This window comes from Tachypleus tridentatus, chromosome 12 (assembly GCF_004210375.1).
Source record: "Tachypleus tridentatus isolate NWPU-2018 chromosome 12, ASM421037v1, whole genome shotgun sequence".
NCBI classification, from domain to species: domain Eukaryota; kingdom Metazoa; phylum Arthropoda; class Merostomata; order Xiphosura; family Limulidae; genus Tachypleus; species Tachypleus tridentatus.
In genome coordinates, this window is record NC_134836.1 from 46,967,257 (window position 1) to 46,986,353 (window position 19,097).

The 19,097-nt window shown below is 35.5% G+C and overlaps 1 protein-coding gene across 1 annotated transcript; it reads right to left on the bottom strand.

Moving 5' to 3' along the window:
* Positions 1 to 593: 593 nt before the first annotated feature.
* On the bottom strand, positions 594 to 18,420 carry LOC143233200 (uncharacterized). Its single transcript, XM_076469173.1, has 3 exons — positions 17,919 to 18,420; positions 11,287 to 11,389; positions 594 to 4,845 (listed from the first exon to the last, which is right to left on the bottom strand). Exons 1-3 carry the CDS (start codon positions 17,943 to 17,945, stop codon positions 2,267 to 2,269), a joined length of 2,709 nt encoding a protein of 902 aa, XP_076325288.1. The 5' UTR covers positions 17,946 to 18,420; the 3' UTR covers positions 594 to 2,266.
* Between the last annotated feature and the right edge of the window lie 677 nt (positions 18,421 to 19,097).

A 19,097-nucleotide genomic window follows, 5' to 3' on the forward strand; every position in this document is an offset into this window, starting at 1 on the left:
TACGTACATCAGCCATATATCCTGATAATTTAACTGGCAGATAGGGATCTAGCACCCTCCAGATGGTGTTATAAGGGACTAAGCTCATGGGATTTTATTATTTAGAAATTTAAATTGGCTGTTATACTTCTGAATTCAAATAAGGAGAACATTTATTTCGTGAATAATCTTTTATTTTTCATATTATTGTCAACAATGAGTGGTAGGAACAATACTAAAAAATGGAGTAATTTTACATTATGAAAAAGTTCTTCCCTCTGGCAATAACCAGCAGTAACAGTAACAGAAAATTACTAGTGACTTTTGATCAGATGTCGAAACTGAAAAACAAAAACAGTCGAGCCCTTGCCACTTATTTCAAAATGGTGGTTAAAATTTAAAATAATGTAGGTCTTATTTAATATACTTTACATTTGTTGAACTGTTCCACAATATTTTCAAATGTATTAATATTTTCATTGTTTTCGAAACAGTTTAAACTACTTTTCTTTGGTTATAGACAAATAACCAAAACGACAAATAAACAAAAATAGTAAAATTATACATCCAAGAAAACTTTAATTTTTCACTTTATTCGTCTCAAAATATGCCTCTTCATTTTTAATTAATATTGGAATTCACAACATTTTCAAACATACTACTTTTAGGTTTTAAGCATTACCTTGAAAATTTTAAGACGTTTTTTGTGAATAATGAATGACGTAGAAGGTTTTGTTTTTACACTAAATTATCGTAAAATTCAGTAAATAACTGGGCAAAGAGTAATTTGATGATGATTACTGCCATAACTGATTCTACATTCAGACCTGCGCAGCGTTGGGTTTGTCTCTCTGCATAAAGGGAACGTTTAAAAGAGTTAACGGCAGAAGTGTACGAGTTACAATATCAAACAAATCAAGTAGGCCTATCACATTAACAGCGGTATGTGTTCGGATTTACAACGCAAAATCAGGGGTTCGATTCCCCTCGGTGGGCTCAGCAGATGGCCCGACGTGGCTTTGCTATAAGAAAACACACCTATCACATTCTTGATTCGACGTGAGTGACAGTTTGACGTCATTATCTTAATAGTAGGAGGTTTTGTGCGTCTCAAAAACTTTTCTTTGGACGCTCGGATAACCTACCTAAAATCGGAACTGTTCCAGCAAATTCGGGACGTCTAGTCACTCTGTTCCTGTGTAACCCGAAGGCTCTGCCTTTTCTTTATCGCAAGTGATTTGCAGCCATAATCGTACATAACAATAATTTTTACTCAACTATCGTCTTTAATCAAATAGTTATATATTTTCATACATTTTCACACTTGTGTTTCAGTGTTGTCAAAGCAAGTACTTGAAAATTAATGGTTATCGTATTAAAAAAGCAAACAAAAATAGAAGGCAATTGTAACCACCCGGTTTCCGTCCTTGCACATCATTAGCTAAGTACGTATTGGAATTGCTAGTACATGATATTATGGAAACATGTAGGTTTAAAAATCTGTATGATACAAGCATACAAAATCTGTAACCAGAGCGATTCTGAAAGGCAGATCTCCTTTCATCAGGACTAAATTGGAAATCCGTTTTCCCCTAATGAAGAAAGCGCTCGAGTTATACGGTTGCTGATTTTATTTGTAATTGAATTTTTTTTTTTCCAAAATGAAAGCGCTTCGTTTTTGTTTTGTGATTTTTTTTGGTTAAAAAAGTAATTCACTTTTGATTTTGCATAAGCAGTGAAAATAATTCCACGTTTATGAAACTTCAAAAAAAATGTAATGTAGACACATAAAATTCCACATTTATGAAACTTCAAAAAAAAATGTAATGTAGACACATAAAATTCCACGTTTATGAAACTTCAAAAAAAATGTTATGTAGACACATAAAATTCCACACTGAGAAACACTTAATTATGAGAAAAGTAAGAGGCGTGTGTAAAACGAAAGAAGCACATTCACTATTTTGAAGTATTGAAACAAATATACATATATGTGTGTTTGTTTGTGACGTACATATATGAAATATATGCATCTATTGAATGTAATTAAACGATGCCGTCTAATAATGAGATTCAGTGACTACATGAATTTTTAAATAAACACTGAAACTGTGTCGAACGAAGAGTCAAATATTTTTGTCATTATTCAGTAAATAGAAACTTTAAACGACAATTGTATATATATATATATATATATGTTCATGTTTATAGTACAGTTCAAATAAGAAGTAAGTTGCCATGCAAGAAAATCTGTTTTGTGCAATTAAAGTTTTTAATTTTCAGCTCATTAAGGATATATTTGTCCAACCAGGATAGAAGCTTTTATTAAAAGTGAATCATCTTTGATAAAATTTTCAACATTTTTCAAAGGCATCACTTCTTCAAATCCACAGGAGTGGTCATTGTGGATTTCACTGGGACGTTGGAAAGCTTGTAATGGACATTTAGTGTTTTTGGGATCAATTATTTTCACTACATCTAAGCCCTTGTAAGATTGATCCACTATTGTTAGCAGTACAGTATGGTGAAAAGGCCACCTCAACAAAGCATCAAAAGATCCACGATACAGTGTCATGTACAATCCTAAACCATAGTCTGTTTGGGATGATACACTGTACAATGTAGGAAGATGAGAGTTTAGTGTTAGGCTTGCTTTCATAGCATAACCCTGATTGCTAGTATAAAATAAAGGGCTCTCTAATTTTGTGAGTTCTTTTGATTTTAGTAAAATTATTTGGTCTAGAATTCCTTCCACAAGCCAAGAGTATTCTGCAACAACAGCATTTTGGACGAAGGATGTAGATGCTATATTTTTTGTAAGCTCTTTCAAAAACACTGTTATTTTGACTCGAAGTGTGTCATTTTTAATATATTTTCGCGAACTTAAAGTGCTGTGGCTTATCATTTTACCTTCTCCACAACTCCACTCTGCTAGATCCTGTGTTGGTTTCATGAAGGCCGTCTCAGGACATCCACTTGATGTTGTAGAAGGATATGTAGTTCGAGTAATATCCATATGGCGACCATCATTGGTTTTATCCACCACAGTTAGCTGATAAGTATACTTAAATGGCCACTCTAATTCTTCGTCATAAATTCCTTTCACCAAAACTGCGTAAAATCCCAAGAATCCTGGTGTTTTCTGAGGATAAAGACGAAGCATCATCCTGTAGCCATTATTAGTTATGTAAAATTTTTCGCTATCAATAAACTGTGATTTATCCTCTGTATCTAACATTATTTCATTAATTTTTTTCACGACCCACTCATATTCTGCGACAAGGTTGCCATTTTTCTCAGAGATAGTAGCGACCCTTGGCGGTGCTATTTCCTCCAGAAATATAATCACTTTTACCAACAGAGCGCCGTACCTTATGTACTTGCGTGAGTACAGAGTGTCGTAGTTGACAGTATGAGATGAACCGCATCCATCGTTTCTCCCTACAGGTCTCCAGAAGGAACCAACACAGGCCTCATTGGTTATGTAAGGGTTTTTTGCATCTACGGAAACAACTATGTCTTCGCTTACTCCAGAAGGCTGTTGATCTACCACTACTAGCTCATACTTTTTGGAAAAAGGCCAATCCAATAATGAATCGTACTCACCTTCAAGGATGGTTAGATATAAGCCAATATAACCTTCAGTTTCATTTTGTACCTTTAACTGGAGTTGCATTAAATAGCCTTGATCTGTCGTATAAAAACGTTCACTAAGGAGATTTGTCAAACGTCCTGATCTTCCCAGTTGGAATTTACGCTCAATATTTGGTATTTTCCATGTGTATTCAGCTACTAGGTTCGAGTCTTTAACTGATACTGAAGCAAAGTTGGGAATTTGGTCAAGAATTCCGGTAAACTTCATAATAATATTTCCATTTTTCCTGAAGTTTCTTGTTTGCAATAATTGGAAGCTTATCAGCCGCCGAAAACCACATGGCTCGTTAGGTTGATATTGTGGTTTGGTGAAGGCGCTTAATGGACACATTCCTGACGTGGGATCGACAATACCTTTCCTATCAATTGTAAGGAACCCAGAGGACTGATCTACAATAGAAAGTTCATAAGTGTAGGCAAAAGGCCAATCTAAGCTGTCATCAAAATCTCCGGGAACAAGAGTTGCAAAAAGTCCTAGATATTGGTCAACAGGATTTATAGTTAGTTGAAGGACCATCAGATAGCTTTCACTGTTAACATAAAAAAGATCACTGGTTAATGAGATCGATATGCCTTCCTTTGCTTCTTGTATCTTCTGGTCAATATTTTCAATTTCCCACATGAATTCAGACACCAGCTGGTGTCCACGCATGAATGCCTTAGCTGGTTTTGGAATGGCACCCCGGTCTTCCAAGAATATGGTGACCCGCAGCAGAATACTGTCACTTACTACATAATTACTGTGGTTCAGTAATTTGTAATGAGGTACAAAGTGTGCCTTGCCGCAACCATGTCCATCTATTTTTTTATGCTTAGGACGTAAAAATTGCTTTAAAAGTCGACATATAGCGGTCATTGGGCTAATTGAAATGTCAACGTGTTTGGGTGCCTGACTGAACGACTGGTCAACTAGTGTCAAGTTAAACTTATACTGAAATGGCCATTCCATAACGTCGTCAAATTTGCCCTTAACCAGAGTAAACCACACACCTAAATAAGGTAAGCCATCACTTGGGTTTATACGACTTGTCGTGAGGCTTAGTCGAACTTTGTAGCCTGGTTGTCCCGTGTAGAACTCTGGTCCTGGGATGGTGTAACCCTGAACTGAAGCCGATGCCAAGAGTAGGATTGAGATATCTGTAACACGCCACTCATACTCAGCAACCAATGTTCCATTGGAGCTCTCTTTAAGATAGGCGAAGTGCTCTTTTTCTGCAAAAGTTTGAAGCATAAAAATATAGTAATTTACTGAAACTGGTGCGAAATATATGTAAACAGAACTGTCATCTGTAATAAACTTTTACATATAACACATGTATTATATCTGCATATGTATGTTTGATTATTTTATATAATACATGCAAATATATTTTGGGTTCACACTAAGACAACCATTTAGCTCAAAGTAATTTGGGTGCATTTGTTTGACTCACTGTAGAACTTAAAAAGTTTATATTTTTTTCTAATTTTATTTCAGGTGCGACTGGTGTAAATCTTTTTCTTTTCGTGTAATATAAAACACAATTTTTAAATTAATTAAAACGAGCTTGTTTCTTTCAGAACAAAGCGATATTAAGCTTTTCATTTTGTCCTTTGAACCCGAAATTTAGCATTCTAAGTCTGTAAACTTTCCACTGTCTCACCGGCGTGCAAATAAAAGGAGCAATCGTTTTGATGATCAATAACCCAATCAATCAGTTCAGTAGAGTATTCCCCGCTAGTACAGCGGTATGTCTCCGGATTACAACGCTAAAATCAGGGGTTCGATTCACCTAGGTGGGCTGAGTAAATAACTCGATGTGGCTTTGCTATAAGAAAAACACTTGAGTAGAATTACCTATTAAAATAGTGACATTATTTAACGGTGACGTGGTGCTAATTTCTGAACTTATTTACATTCCGATATGCTCGCCAGCAGACCGTATTCGGTACATTAGTGTTAAAATTAATGCTAATTTTTGTAAAGTACGTGTAATGTCTTTTGGTTATCTCTCCATGTCTGTTTACAAAGTATATTATACTGAATTTTACACGGCATTCTTAAAATATAAAAGTTTCAATATGTAAAAGAACATTTTCAGTCAACTTAGATACTGCTGTAATATTTACACGTTTAAGTTGTTTCGAATTTTTAACATGTTTTTATCCTTGTAACCAAGATTGAGGTGTGTTCGTACTCCTAATAATTTGTAAGTGCTCAAACATATTGTTGATGTGAACATGGTTTATAGTCACTATGAGAAAAACCAAACCACTGCATGGATCTCCCTTGAACTTAGACAGACTTCGAGATTAAACAATTTTCGGAATACTGAGTTTATTTATTATACCTACTATTGTAAATTTTTATCAGATTGTGAATAATCAGCCATCAGAACATGGACCTATTGTTGTTCTGTATTAAATTTTAATTTTAAACTAACCAGCGTAAGAGAAGTGAATAGCAAAATAATTTTTAAAATTAATGCCAAAGAATTTATTCTGCAAGGAAATTGCCTTATTTTGTAATATTTTACGTACACATAAAAGTACCTCTTAGTTTGAATCTCACAATGCTTCAGTTAAGATTAGTCTATCAGAAAATTTATTTCTTTTGAGCAACGTTATCTCTATTTTCTTGTAAAGTTAGTTAATTAGATTAAACGAATAATCAAAGGAGATTTTAGATCAATTAAGTTTTACAATTTATGTGTATGAAATAACGACAATTTCACTCAGATTAGTTTGTTAAGCACATAAAAATGTTATCGTGTTTAAACTGAAAATATTTTTTTATTTAAGGTGATTTTACAGAGAGTACAATTGGGATCTTTAGAAATGAATCCGTTTTGTTTTGAAAAATTACGTTTCTAATTGAATATAACCAAATTCAGGGTTTTACAAAATATATTTCGGGGTTTGCGGGCTCGATTGCCCATCACACCAAACGTGCTCGCCCGTTCAGCCGTGCGGGCATTATAACGTGACAGTCAAACCCACTATTCGTTGGTGAAAGAGTAGGCCAAGAGCTGGCGGTGGGTTGTGATGACTAGCTGCCTTTCGTCTAGTTTTACACTGTTGAATTAGGGACGGCTAGCGCAAATAGCTCTTGTTTAGCTTTGCGCAAAATTCAAAACACACGAAACTAAACTAAACATATATTTTTTTTAAGTCTGGTGTATTTAGAATTAGCGCCACAGTGCTGTTTATGTGAAAGTTATAGCAGTTTTTCAAATAACGACTAATAGAAACAACATTTTATCGAAATAAATGTAAATAAGCTCCATAAGCTATCGAATGTTTATTTATATATATATATTTAGTCTTATATAAATTAATTCCTAGATGGCATAATGATTTGAACCCAATGGACTGCATCATCTGAATGGCATGTCACATGTGTATGAAAACTAGGTTGGACAAGAAAGCTACTGGTTGTCCTTGAAACCCAAATAATAGTTGTCTAGTTTATGAAGTGGAGTTTTATTTTTTGTTATTGTTGAACAAGTTCAGGTTCTTGTGTTAACACCAACACAAAAATTCGTACAAGAAATATTAATATTGTTTGTAGCAGTACAATATCTATTGTTTAGTGCCTTGTTTTATCATTTTCTCTGTTTCTCTGTGTATGTCTATATGTATATAAGCATTAAAAAGTTTTTTTTTGGAAAATTAATTTTAAATTCCAATTGTCACCTTAAATGTCATAACGGATATTGATTGTACTAATAGCTACCAAATCGTCATGGATATTCCATCCACCAGAAAAAACACAAATGCTGATGTTAAACTAGAAAATCAATTAAAGATATGAAGTTGAGTGCTAACATCCGCAACATCTCAACACCTACTGTCTTTCACTGTCTTAAGCTACTTGTGGGAAGGCAGTTACCTTTTAAAGGTTTTATTTCCTGAAGTTAAAATAAAATGAAACCACTCTAATATTTTTACTATGTTTGTTACTTCCAACCTCTTGTGTTCGAATCCCGGTCGCACCAAACATGCTCACCCTTTCAGCCGTGAGGACGTTATAATGTTAGTCAATCCAACTATTCGTTGGTAAAAGAGTAGCCCAAGAGTTGGCGGTGGGTGGTGATGACTAATTGCCTTTCCTCTAGTCTTACACTGCTAAATTAGGGATGGCTAGCGCAGATAGTCCTCGAGTAGCTTTGCGCGAAATTCAAAAACAAACAAATAAACTTCCAACCTCTGCCCGTTACAAAAGAAATGAAATAGCAAAACATCTTAAATAGAACTACAAGTCCTATCTTTATATTCCTTACGTAGATCATATTCCCAACCTTCTCCATTTTATTTAAAAATCTATTCAAGTATAACACGAGAGTTTATTCGGTAGGTGGGATATCCCTAACACATTCGGTAACTACTACCATAGACATCTGTTATGACCTTAAGGTAACCAGTGGGATTTAAAGACCTTCATGCTTATTTTATTGAAACCTGATTTATAGCGTTTCAAGCCTTCACCCTTACCGCTGGTTATCAGTTTTATTATGATGTATTATCATAGGAGTTACTGACTAATAGCTTGCTTTCCGCAAGACTAGGCATTATGCAATATTAGGATAAAATAACCACGCTCCGTTACAGATGTCAAATACTTCTAGTTATTCACTGAGGTCCTGATGAACTGATCAAGCTCTTATTATTCCTAATTACTTTTATAGGTGCTATAACGAGATTCCGACATCCACTCTTGGTACTTAATCACGTATGTTAAGTTTGGTTCCACTACCTTATGAGAGGGATTATGAACACAGTTTCATAAATGACACTTCCAATATCCCGAGGAAAGGACACAAGCACAAAACCGGATACAAGATTTAAGTTTACCGAAACAGCAAACTTACTACTAAACGGCAACCTTCCTGGGTGCATTTTACTCTCTCCCTGCGAACCCAAATAAATGAGGGTAAGGGGTACACCATATAGATAAGGACCCCATCCTCAGACTTCATGAGTTTGTTTATCCGCGAATTTCTTCCACAATATTTTAGCTACCAAATTCAATAAAGCCCTAGTTTACCAGTCAAACTCCGATACATCCAAATGGCTTCTGTGGCTACCTCAAGGAAGTTCTCACTTGAACAAAATATCCATTAGGACACCTGCCTGATCACGCGTGTCGCGTTTCGTCCTGTTTTTAGTGGATCCCCAGTAACAGAGTGGTACATCTGAGGATTTACAACGTTAGCAACCGAGTTTCGATACCCGTGCTGGAAGAACATAGATAGATAGTCCTCCGTGTAGCTTTGCGCTTAGTTTCAAAATGGCGTCTGCTAGATCACCAGAAAGAGGTGTCAGGAACATAAATTCCTATACCAGAGTCTAGTTTAGGGATTACACAAACCTTCGGATAGATCCGAAAAATATCTGAGTGACCACCTATGAGCATCCAAGCCTCCTTTCCTCTCCTATTATTATATTAGTAAGAGACTACGCTTTTATATAACTGTAAATGTCATATGATAAATGCATAAAACAACCAGTTACTTTATATTGCAAATTTTAAAAACGCTGATATGACGAATGCAAACTTTAGAGCTAATGTGATGAACATATCACACGTATATATTTCTTAATTAAGGTTTATAAAACAAATATTCTTAGCATCCAATACATTTTCTAATTTCAATCATTTTTTAACGAATTACGTTTTCACGTTTACAACTACTATAATGATTTGGTTTCGGAGGTTCGTTCTTCTATAATAATACAATTTACTAAACGTTTTCACGCAATTAGCAAAATAGGTCAACGCTCGTCAAAGATTATCAATATATCTGAAATTGCTTATTCAGGTGCAGTGGTGCTTATCTCTGATTTTTTAAAATAAAACCAATAAAACAGCTCTTATCGCGGTATTTCTTCTTACATTACGAAGAAAAATAACTTTAATTTAGATTTGTTTAGTATATACAAAGTAATATTTCAATATTTGACGTTCCTTCAATGTCCATTTTATTCGCAGAGAGCTCTTAAAGCATGAGTAATATTTTTAAAATTGTAGTTGCATATGCTATGCACCACGAGTTTTTGTTTCGTATCTGCATATAAAAGTCTTTTAGTTCAATTCAAAATGCGGCCATTACTCGTAAACTCCTTTGTTTCACAAACGATACTTGAATACAAATCATGCATTAACGACTGAAATACAATAATATATATATGCCTATTGTATAGTTCATTAATTTTGGACACTTTACGAATAACCTGCATGGTCAGGTGGTTAGGGTGCTGGGCTCGTAATTTGAGATTCGAGAGTTCGAAACATGTTCACTGTTAAGCTGTAGGGGCGTTATAATGTGTATATCAATCCCGCTATTCGTTAGTAAAAGAGTAGTCTTCCCTCTAGTTTTACATTCCCAAATTAAGAACGGCTAGCGTAGATAGCCCCAGTGTTGCTTTTCACGAATTTCGAAGCAAACAAACAGTTTATGAATTTGTCATGGAACTTCGGCATAGTTTTTCAAAACCGGATCCTTAGAATTTTGTTGCAAAAGGTGCATAGGCGTGTTCAGTAGTTTTACATTTCAGTGAAGTATGTTCAGAATTATTATGTTGGATTGCTCTGGCATGCAAATTGATTATTCTTGACCTGACCTTTGCTATAGTGGTATTAAAAACGTCATCTTCATCGAACTTTACAAGAATAAGATGGTAAAGTTTGAGAAGTCTACACTCATCTGAACTGAGAGACGAACTGGGAAGACAATGAACAAAATTATAAGTGCAATAACAGTTAATCGGTATGATTAATATGTATTTCTCTACAAAGTAAGGGAGATCGTGATAGTTTTTGTTTCGAATTTTGCGAAAACCTACTTAAGAGCTATCTGCGCTAGCCGTCCATAATTTAGTATTGTAAGACCAGAGGGAAGGCAGCTAGTCATTACCACTCACCGCCAACTCTTGGGCTAATCTTTTATCAACGAATAGTGGGATTGATCGTCACATTATAACGCCCTCATGGCTGAAAGAACGAGCATGTTTAGTGCGACCAGGATTCGAACCCACGATCCTCGGATTACGAGTCGAATGCCTTAACACACTTGGCCATGCCAGGCCCCTACTGGATTATATTTTCAGAATTCCAGTAATGAGAATGGTATAACTGAAATGTTTCACTAATTGCTAAGGTTTTTGTCTACAAAAACATACCCCGCTAGGACAGCGGTAAGTCTTTGGATTTACAACGCTAAAATCAAGGGTTCAATTCTTCTTAGCGGACATATTAGATAGACTGGTGTGACATTGCTATAAGAAACACACACACACACACACACAGAAGCAAATATAATTTTGTTATTTTCACTATTCGTATTACGATGCGGAAACCCCAAAACGACCGAAATAAAGTTCTCTGTATGGATTCTCTATAAAATAAATGTGAAAGTTGGAAACAATCAAACGGTTGTTTTCTGTCTGTCAGTAAATCTAAGAAATTTCATACAGTACTTGAGCAACACCTGTTCTCGCATATCGTGAAAATATAAGAGGAAACATTATCACAAAGAAAACTGAAAAATTGAATAAATGAACTTTGTATCGGTTCACACATTTTCATGAAATGTTTTGTTTAAAAATTAATGCTTACAGAATGCGAACTGCCAAAAAAGCAGTTTTTGTAATAAAATAATATAGTTTACTCACCTGCAGTATTGAGATGCTGGAAAGTATCAGTTGATAAACTAACCCTTGTCAACTGGGTGAGTAGGAAAATATAGATTAAAGTGAAGATTCTTGATTGCATTTCCTGCAAGAGAAACAGATGTATGATGTTAAATACGGCAAGCAGCGTTAAGGTGAGTATTCTACAACAAAGAATTCACTTACGAAGTATCATTAAACATACACTTTTAAAGTAAATCCTTAGCTATTAAAATACATGTATAATATGCTGTAAGTATATTTAACACGTAAAACGAAAGATGTGGTAATCACTCTGAGAAAGCTGTGTGTTTTTCTTATAGCAAAGTGACATCGAGCTATCTGCTGTGTTTACTGAGGGGAATCGAACCCCTAATTTTAGCGTTGCAAATCGAAAGACTCGCCTCTGTCTCAGCTAGAGACCTGAGAAAGCTATGGTAAATCTTCGTCATTTCTATAGTTAATTTATATTGGTAGAAATTGTGTGATTTAAATTTGTGTAATTCAAATAAGAATGAGGATTTATGCAGAAGTAAACATACTTTAAAACTTTTTTTCTTCCTAGAGATAAATTTATCGAAATTAGACTTGTGAATAGTGTACCGATGTTATGAAATAAAGAACTTAATGTTTGTCGATTGATACAAATCATAGTCTTTTAGAGCTGTCAGAAAAAAGAACATTATAGCAAAATCAAGAATATTTATTTATTTAGATAGAATTTATGTTAATCGTATATGGCAACATACATACATGTCGGGCTGAGTATGTTATATTAAAATGATTGTAGAACCTCACTGCCTCGTTACAGAACATGTCGCCAATTCATGCCATCTGTAATTCTCTGACTACCGCGAGTTTTGACTTAGTTTCCTTTGCAAAACACTCTCGTGAGGCTGCCATGTCCAAAGCACACCATTCCTCTGTGGCACTTTTCACAATCCATCTGGCGCATGAGGGCGACGGTTTCTTAATACCTATTTCAACAGAAGAATCGCACCTAAATTCGTAGAAGCTGCATCTGGCGACTTGACCATGACATCATATGGATGCTAGTTTTATTCTCTGCCTTCTTTAGATATGAGACGGTTAAATGGATATGTCGTGTAAGCAACTTATGTACATGTGACTTTTGTACCTTTTCTAGATCCTACATAATTATGTTTCATATTATTTACTGGGCTTCGTGGAAGTATTTTGCCATTTATCTTTGTGTTGGTGGACTCTCACCCGTTTCAAGATATCGCATTTTACTTGCCACAACTTGTTTGGATAACGACTTGTTGCAAGAGTCCTTCTATATCCAGGTTTATTTAGTTTCTTTTAATTTCAATGCCATTAAGTACTACGGATATCACGATCTTAGAAATTCAGAATTCCATACCATAATACCTATTTGTGATATGAGTATATGAATATTTTGTATCTGAAAAAGCTGCGAAATACCCTTCCCAAAAGCAATCAGTGGCACCACATTACCTGTGAAACGTCAATCAAAATCAAAATTTAGTTTGCAATATTCCGTTCCGGCGTGCTTTATATCGGCTATAATTGTCACGTAACTTGCTGATTTAAATCTTCATAATCGTTTTATTGTTTTGTTCGTTTTAATTTCGCGCAAAACTACTCGTGGGCTATCTGCGCTAGCCGTCCCTGATTTAGTTGTGTAAGACTAGATGGAAGGCAGCTAGTCATCACCACCCACCGCTAACTCTTGAGATACTCTTTTACTAACGAATAGTGGGATTGACCGCCACTTTATAACGTCCCCACGGCTGAAAAGGCGAGCATGTTTGGTGCGGCGGGAATGCGAACCCGCGCCCCTCAAATTACGAGTCGCACGCCTTAACCCACCTGGCCATGCCGGGCTCATGTTGTACTACCGGTAATATATTACATTGGCAGTCCTTCACTAGTGCCCATAAAATTCAATTTATTTTAAGGGCTGTTGTAGTTTTTTTGTACAATTGAAATAATACAAATACATTTGCCCCCCCCCCAGTAACACAGCGGTATGTCCGTGGACGTATAACGCTAGAAACCGGGTTTTAATACCCGTGGTGGGCAGAACATACATAGCCCATAGTGTCGGTTTGTTTTTAATTATAAACAAATAAATGATCCAGTAGACTATCCGAGGGTCTACTGAGCTAAAATACTTAGTTTTGGTAGTTATGATGGAAATAGCATTTACAGAAAGTTATTTAGATTTTTGTTAAACAACAAACGGACAAAATCACATCATTAAATAAAAAGATAATAGGAACTTATAACACTAGAAAGGAGAACTAAAACTAGAATGAATACAAAAGTTCAGAGGTATATCTAGTAAAGTCAGTTTCTGATAAAAAGCATATTTAATTTTTCTACTATTGATATTGTTATCTTTGCAAATGATTTTACATCTGAAAAATCAGATGAGTTGCTGTGTTTAATCACGTTCTTAAAAACACTATAGAGAGCCTGCGTAAAGAACTGTCTATATTCTGCCCACCACGGTTATTGAAGCCCAAATTTTAATGTAGTGATCCTTCAGCCTTGCCATTAGGGCAGCTTTCAAATGTTATTTCAACCTTGTTGGTTAGATTCTCCCATGTAAGAACTATCACAGTCTATGTATTTAATGTGACACACTATCCCGATTTCAACAGATTTTTATTGACAGAAGCTGGCCTAGTATGTTGGTCGGTAGAAACGAAAATCAGACACTGAAACCCACTTCACATTCTTTACCAGATATGACCACATTTTGTGTGAAACTTTAAGGATGTATAGCAACTAACTGAAAAACCGGGCTTTTAAAAATCCTCTTTATTTGTATATTCAACCTGCAGTTCGGTTTCTAAGGACGGAAAAGTTTTATTTTCAATTTTGAAAGGATCCTTCTTTTGTGATACAAGCTGAGATCGTAATATGTACTTCTGAGTTAGAACCTGTTGTTGATAGAAACAAATAATTTTATTGTAAGGCAAAAAAAAAATCATAATCCTTACGTTTTGTTTGATACCGTGAAAATACGTTCAGTGAAATTAAACTCCTGGGTATGTGTTCTTACCAAAACTGGAGACGTGAAATTCATTCTCTCTCTCGTCTATCTCTAAATGGCCTGGCATGGCCAAGCGCGTAAGGCGTGCGACTCGTAATCCGAGGGTCGCGGGTTTGCGTCCGCGTCGCGCTAAACATGCTCGCCCTCCCAGCCGTGGGGGCGAATAATGTGACGGTCAATCTCACTATTCGTTGGTAAAAGAGTAGCCCAAGAGTTGGCGGTGGGTGGTGATGACTAGCTGCCTTCCAGCTAGTCTTACACTGCTAAATTAGGGACGGCTAGCACAGATAACCCTCGAGTAGCTTTGTGCGAAATTCCAAAACAAACAAACAAACAATTCTATCTCTAAAATACTTAAAAAATAATTCACACCACCAACTTAATATTCTATTGTGAACTTAATGTTGGGATAAATAACAAAATCCTAAAAATGTCATCCAGTGTGTTTTGTGTGTGTTTTTCTTATAGCAAAGCCACATCGGGCTATCTGCTGAGCCCACTGAGGGGAATCGAACCCCTGATTTTAGCGTTGTAAATCCATAGACATACCGCTGTACTAGCGGGGGGCAATGTCACCCAGAAAACCGATGGACGTAGGGTGATGGTTAATACTGTTTCTTCTATTTTGATCACAGATATTGACTGAAACACACAAAACTGAATTTCTTGTACTTGGTTACAGTTAATAATTTGAACTTAACAATTTGTACAAGTTACTTCAGGCTTTACACCAGAATAATGTTTTTAATGGTAGCTCATCTTTGATGAGTAAAGTGAATTTACTGCCTTAAATCGGTCATTTTTTTTATAAACAAAAAGAAAACCTAAACGCTTAGCAGTATTACAGTCAATCTGGTAACATTTCGGTGTGGCCCAGCATGGCCAAGCGTGTTAAGGCGTGCGACTCATAATCTGAGGGGCGCAGGTTCGCATCCCCGTCGCGCTAAACATGCTCGCCCCTTCAGTCGTGAGGGCGTTATATGTGACGATCAATCCCACTATTCGTTGGTAAAAGAGTAGCCCAAGAGTTGGCGGTGGGTGGTGATGACTAGCTGCCTTTCCTCTAGTCTTACACTACTAAATTAAGGACGGCTAGCACAGATAGCCCTCGAGTAGCTTTGTGCGAAATTCAAAAACAAACAAAACATTTCGGTGAACAGTTAATTGCTTTCTTAACTCATGCATACGTGAAAATATATTTTTGGGTCGCACAGTGAAAGACTGAAATGAGGGGAGTTACTAACCATCACCAACTCGTGGTCTACTCTTTTATTAACGAGTAATGGAATTGCTGAAAGTTTGACTATAACTGGTGGAACAGAGATTTGAACCCGCGACCTGAAGATTGCGAATCGAACGCCCTAATCACCTGGCCATACCGCAACGGGTCGAATTATTATTATTATTTTTTTTAGACATAAAAATACAAGAAAGAAAATCCTTGAAAATCATAACGAAACATGGTACAAAACCCATAACAAAAAAGATTGTGACTTCCTTACACCAATATAATAAAACTTTCTTCACTTTTTATAATGCCATAAGAAAGACCAAATAGAAATGTTTAGCTCGTAGTTTACAAAATAAACGTCTTAAAACAGTAATTTTATTTTTATTTATCAAGATGAATTTATCATTAAACAACTGCTTTGTGATTTAACGCCTATAGGAACTAATACATTTGAATAAAAATGCGTACAGATTTCGTAAATGTGAAAAAACAAACAAACAAACTTGCTGTTTATTTTACTAAAACTACATTATAAATATACTGCCAGCATATCAGTGACGTCAAAAGTAATGGAGAAAAGTATTTCCAAGTATTTCTATTCAAATTTTTAATCAGGTTTTTATCACATTTCGTTCTCAGTTGATGTGGGTAGACTATGAACTATCCTGATTTAAAGGTAACAGTGGTAGGTGTTCTCTCCTCATATGAGTCGGTCGTACTGCGACAACAAAATAAGGTTATAATGTTACTGAAGTAGGTCAGGACCACGATAAAAAACTCAAGTCAATAAAAAAGCATTTCTCTTCACCTGAATACTATATAATCATCTCTTTTACGCCTTTATGTTTGATAAATGAAACTATACGGTGTTGTTAATGATAAATCTGATATGTTGGATTATGTTATGGCTTATTTCTGTTTTTATTCAATAATCTATTACAATTAATATCAACTTTGGTGCGTAAAGAAACTAAGCACAAAACTACACAATAGGTTTTTACTCTGCCCACTACGAGTATCCGAAGCCGGGTTTTCACGTTATAAGTTCGCAAACATACTGCTGTACCACAGGGGTGCGAAAGTGATTTAAGAAGAACAGATAATGAAAAGTTAAAAAACACAACTGCAAATGAATACTTTAAAGTAAATACAGAACTTTGTTAGGCCCGGCATGGCCAGGTGGGTAAGGCACTCGACTCGTAATCCGAAGGTTACGAGTTCGAATCCCCATCGCACCAAACATGCTCGCCCTTTCAGCCGTGGGGGCGTTATAATGTGTCGGTCAATCCCATTATTCGTTGTTAAAAGATTAGCCCAAGAGTTGGTTGTGGGTGGTGTTGACTAGCTGCCTTCCCTCTAGTGTTACGCTGGAAAATTAGGGACGGCTAGCGCAGATATCCCTCGTGTAGCTTTGCACAAAATTAAAACAAAACAGAACTTTGTTAATTGGTCAAATGATGTATGAAACAGGAAAGTACAGAAGTCCAAACATTCCACATAAAACTTAGGAAATAGATAAACCTAATGAAATCTATCGACAAAATGCAATCCGCTAAAATGTCTATTTTGTTACTGATGAAGCATCCCACTATTTTTCTTTTCTAGAAAATATTATATAATTTATTTGTAATTCATCTGCTTTTGGTCTTATCTTATTCTAAATGTAAAACTTATTGGATTGTATCACATGTAATTATTTAAACCTTTTTCGCTTCAGTTTATTTTCCGTAGTTTGATCGAAGTACCACGTAACAATTTTCACTAATTCAAGTGCGTAAAAGTATTTATAGTTCGGTAAATTTATTTACAGTATATATGTATATCATCGGTAACTCGGCCAAGGTAACAGTTACAAACCAGAATACTTTGCTGCTAAACAAGAAAATTCTCAAGGCTAAAACCACGATAAAATTATCTATAGAAAAATGGCTACCTTGAGTCTCCTCGTCACAAGATATTGCAGTTATAGTGTGACTGACATGTTCTTATATTGTACTTTACTTTCACTAAGTTTTATAATTATATCTGATCTTAATTAGTATATTATTTATCATTTCTTTGTTTCTTAGCTTAGTAGATTTTGTGTTGTTATCATTTGTTTATATCTAATGTTTTAAAACATAAAGTATAGAAACTAAAAAGACAACTGAGAAGTTAATTTTGAGAACTACTTTGACGAGTAATAATAGTACATTAGTAAACTGCTCTAACGTTTTCAGTCCCTCTGAGATAAATATTCCTAATTTAATGAATTAGTTGAATTTACGAACTTACCAAGTAATTTTAGATTTAATGTATTTTTCACCGTTCACTGCGTACTTCGCGTAGATATATGCAACTTGTCTTCAAGCAACTTACCTTCTTGTCCGGCTGTAGTCGTGGCATATTACTTGGTGTGCTCAAAGGTGTAGAAAGCCTTAAAGTGTTAGTAATTGCGTCTAATAGACAACACTTCGGAAATAACGGTAAAACAAGACATGTGGGCAAGGTGGTTTTACCAACATGGTTGTAAAGACTTGAAGGTCAAACATGACTGGAGGCTCGCTATGTCCAAATTCAAGTCTACGAATACTGTCTCATGAGTTTTCGAACAGAGAACTATGAACACTTTGGTCTAACTAAACAATTTCAAATTAATAGGATCTCTGTTTGTTTCCTCTTCTTGGGTAGCAAGCTGTTTTAAAGGCTTAACTGGTCGACACTGATTATCTAACTTTAATTGTTAATCACCACAATTGTGAGAAAGACCTTTGCCACGTAACTAAAAAAACGAATGTGAAGCGGGTGGAGAGGAACAACTGTTCACCCAGAGAGAGAGAGGGAACTATGTTAAAGCAGAGAAACTAGTCATGAATGACCCCATTCCACTGGGTCGTCTCCGTATAGGCTGGCTCTGGTGAATCGACATGAATTAGGACATGTTGTGCAACAAACACAAGTGAATCTCCTTACTGTAGAAATAAGGCAACGTTTATTTTGACGCTGTTACGTTTCTTTCTTTATTCTCTGTTCTGAATTATATTGTAGTTTCTAATTCCCGACGAAGTATGCAAGAAATTACTGACCTTCCATAATATTATTTACAAAACAAATGTTAAACGAATAATAAATATTATACATAATTTTGTATACTGAGTTGAATTAAATTGAAGTTATGTTCAACATGAAATTGATACTCTTAAGAACAACTAATAATAACGCACTTTGAAAAACTTGTCTGTATTGCCTACTCCGTTTTGTCACCGAAGAAAGACTCATTATATACTGTCATGCTACCTATTGTTTGAACTAAACCATTGAAGGGGAAAATATGAAGAGAAATGTAGACGTGTGATGTATTTGGTCTTTCTAGCATAGAAACAATAACCCAACATTTCAAGTTGGCTCAAAACCTTAAATCAAACAACCTGGTCAAGTAGGTATAAAAGAACAGTTGGTATTTAATTTAAATGTGACCTGGAGGATTTGTGTATACAACTCATGATTTTGTTTCAGTATATAAAATTTCTTGCGTTTTTATGGATACAAATCTGTATA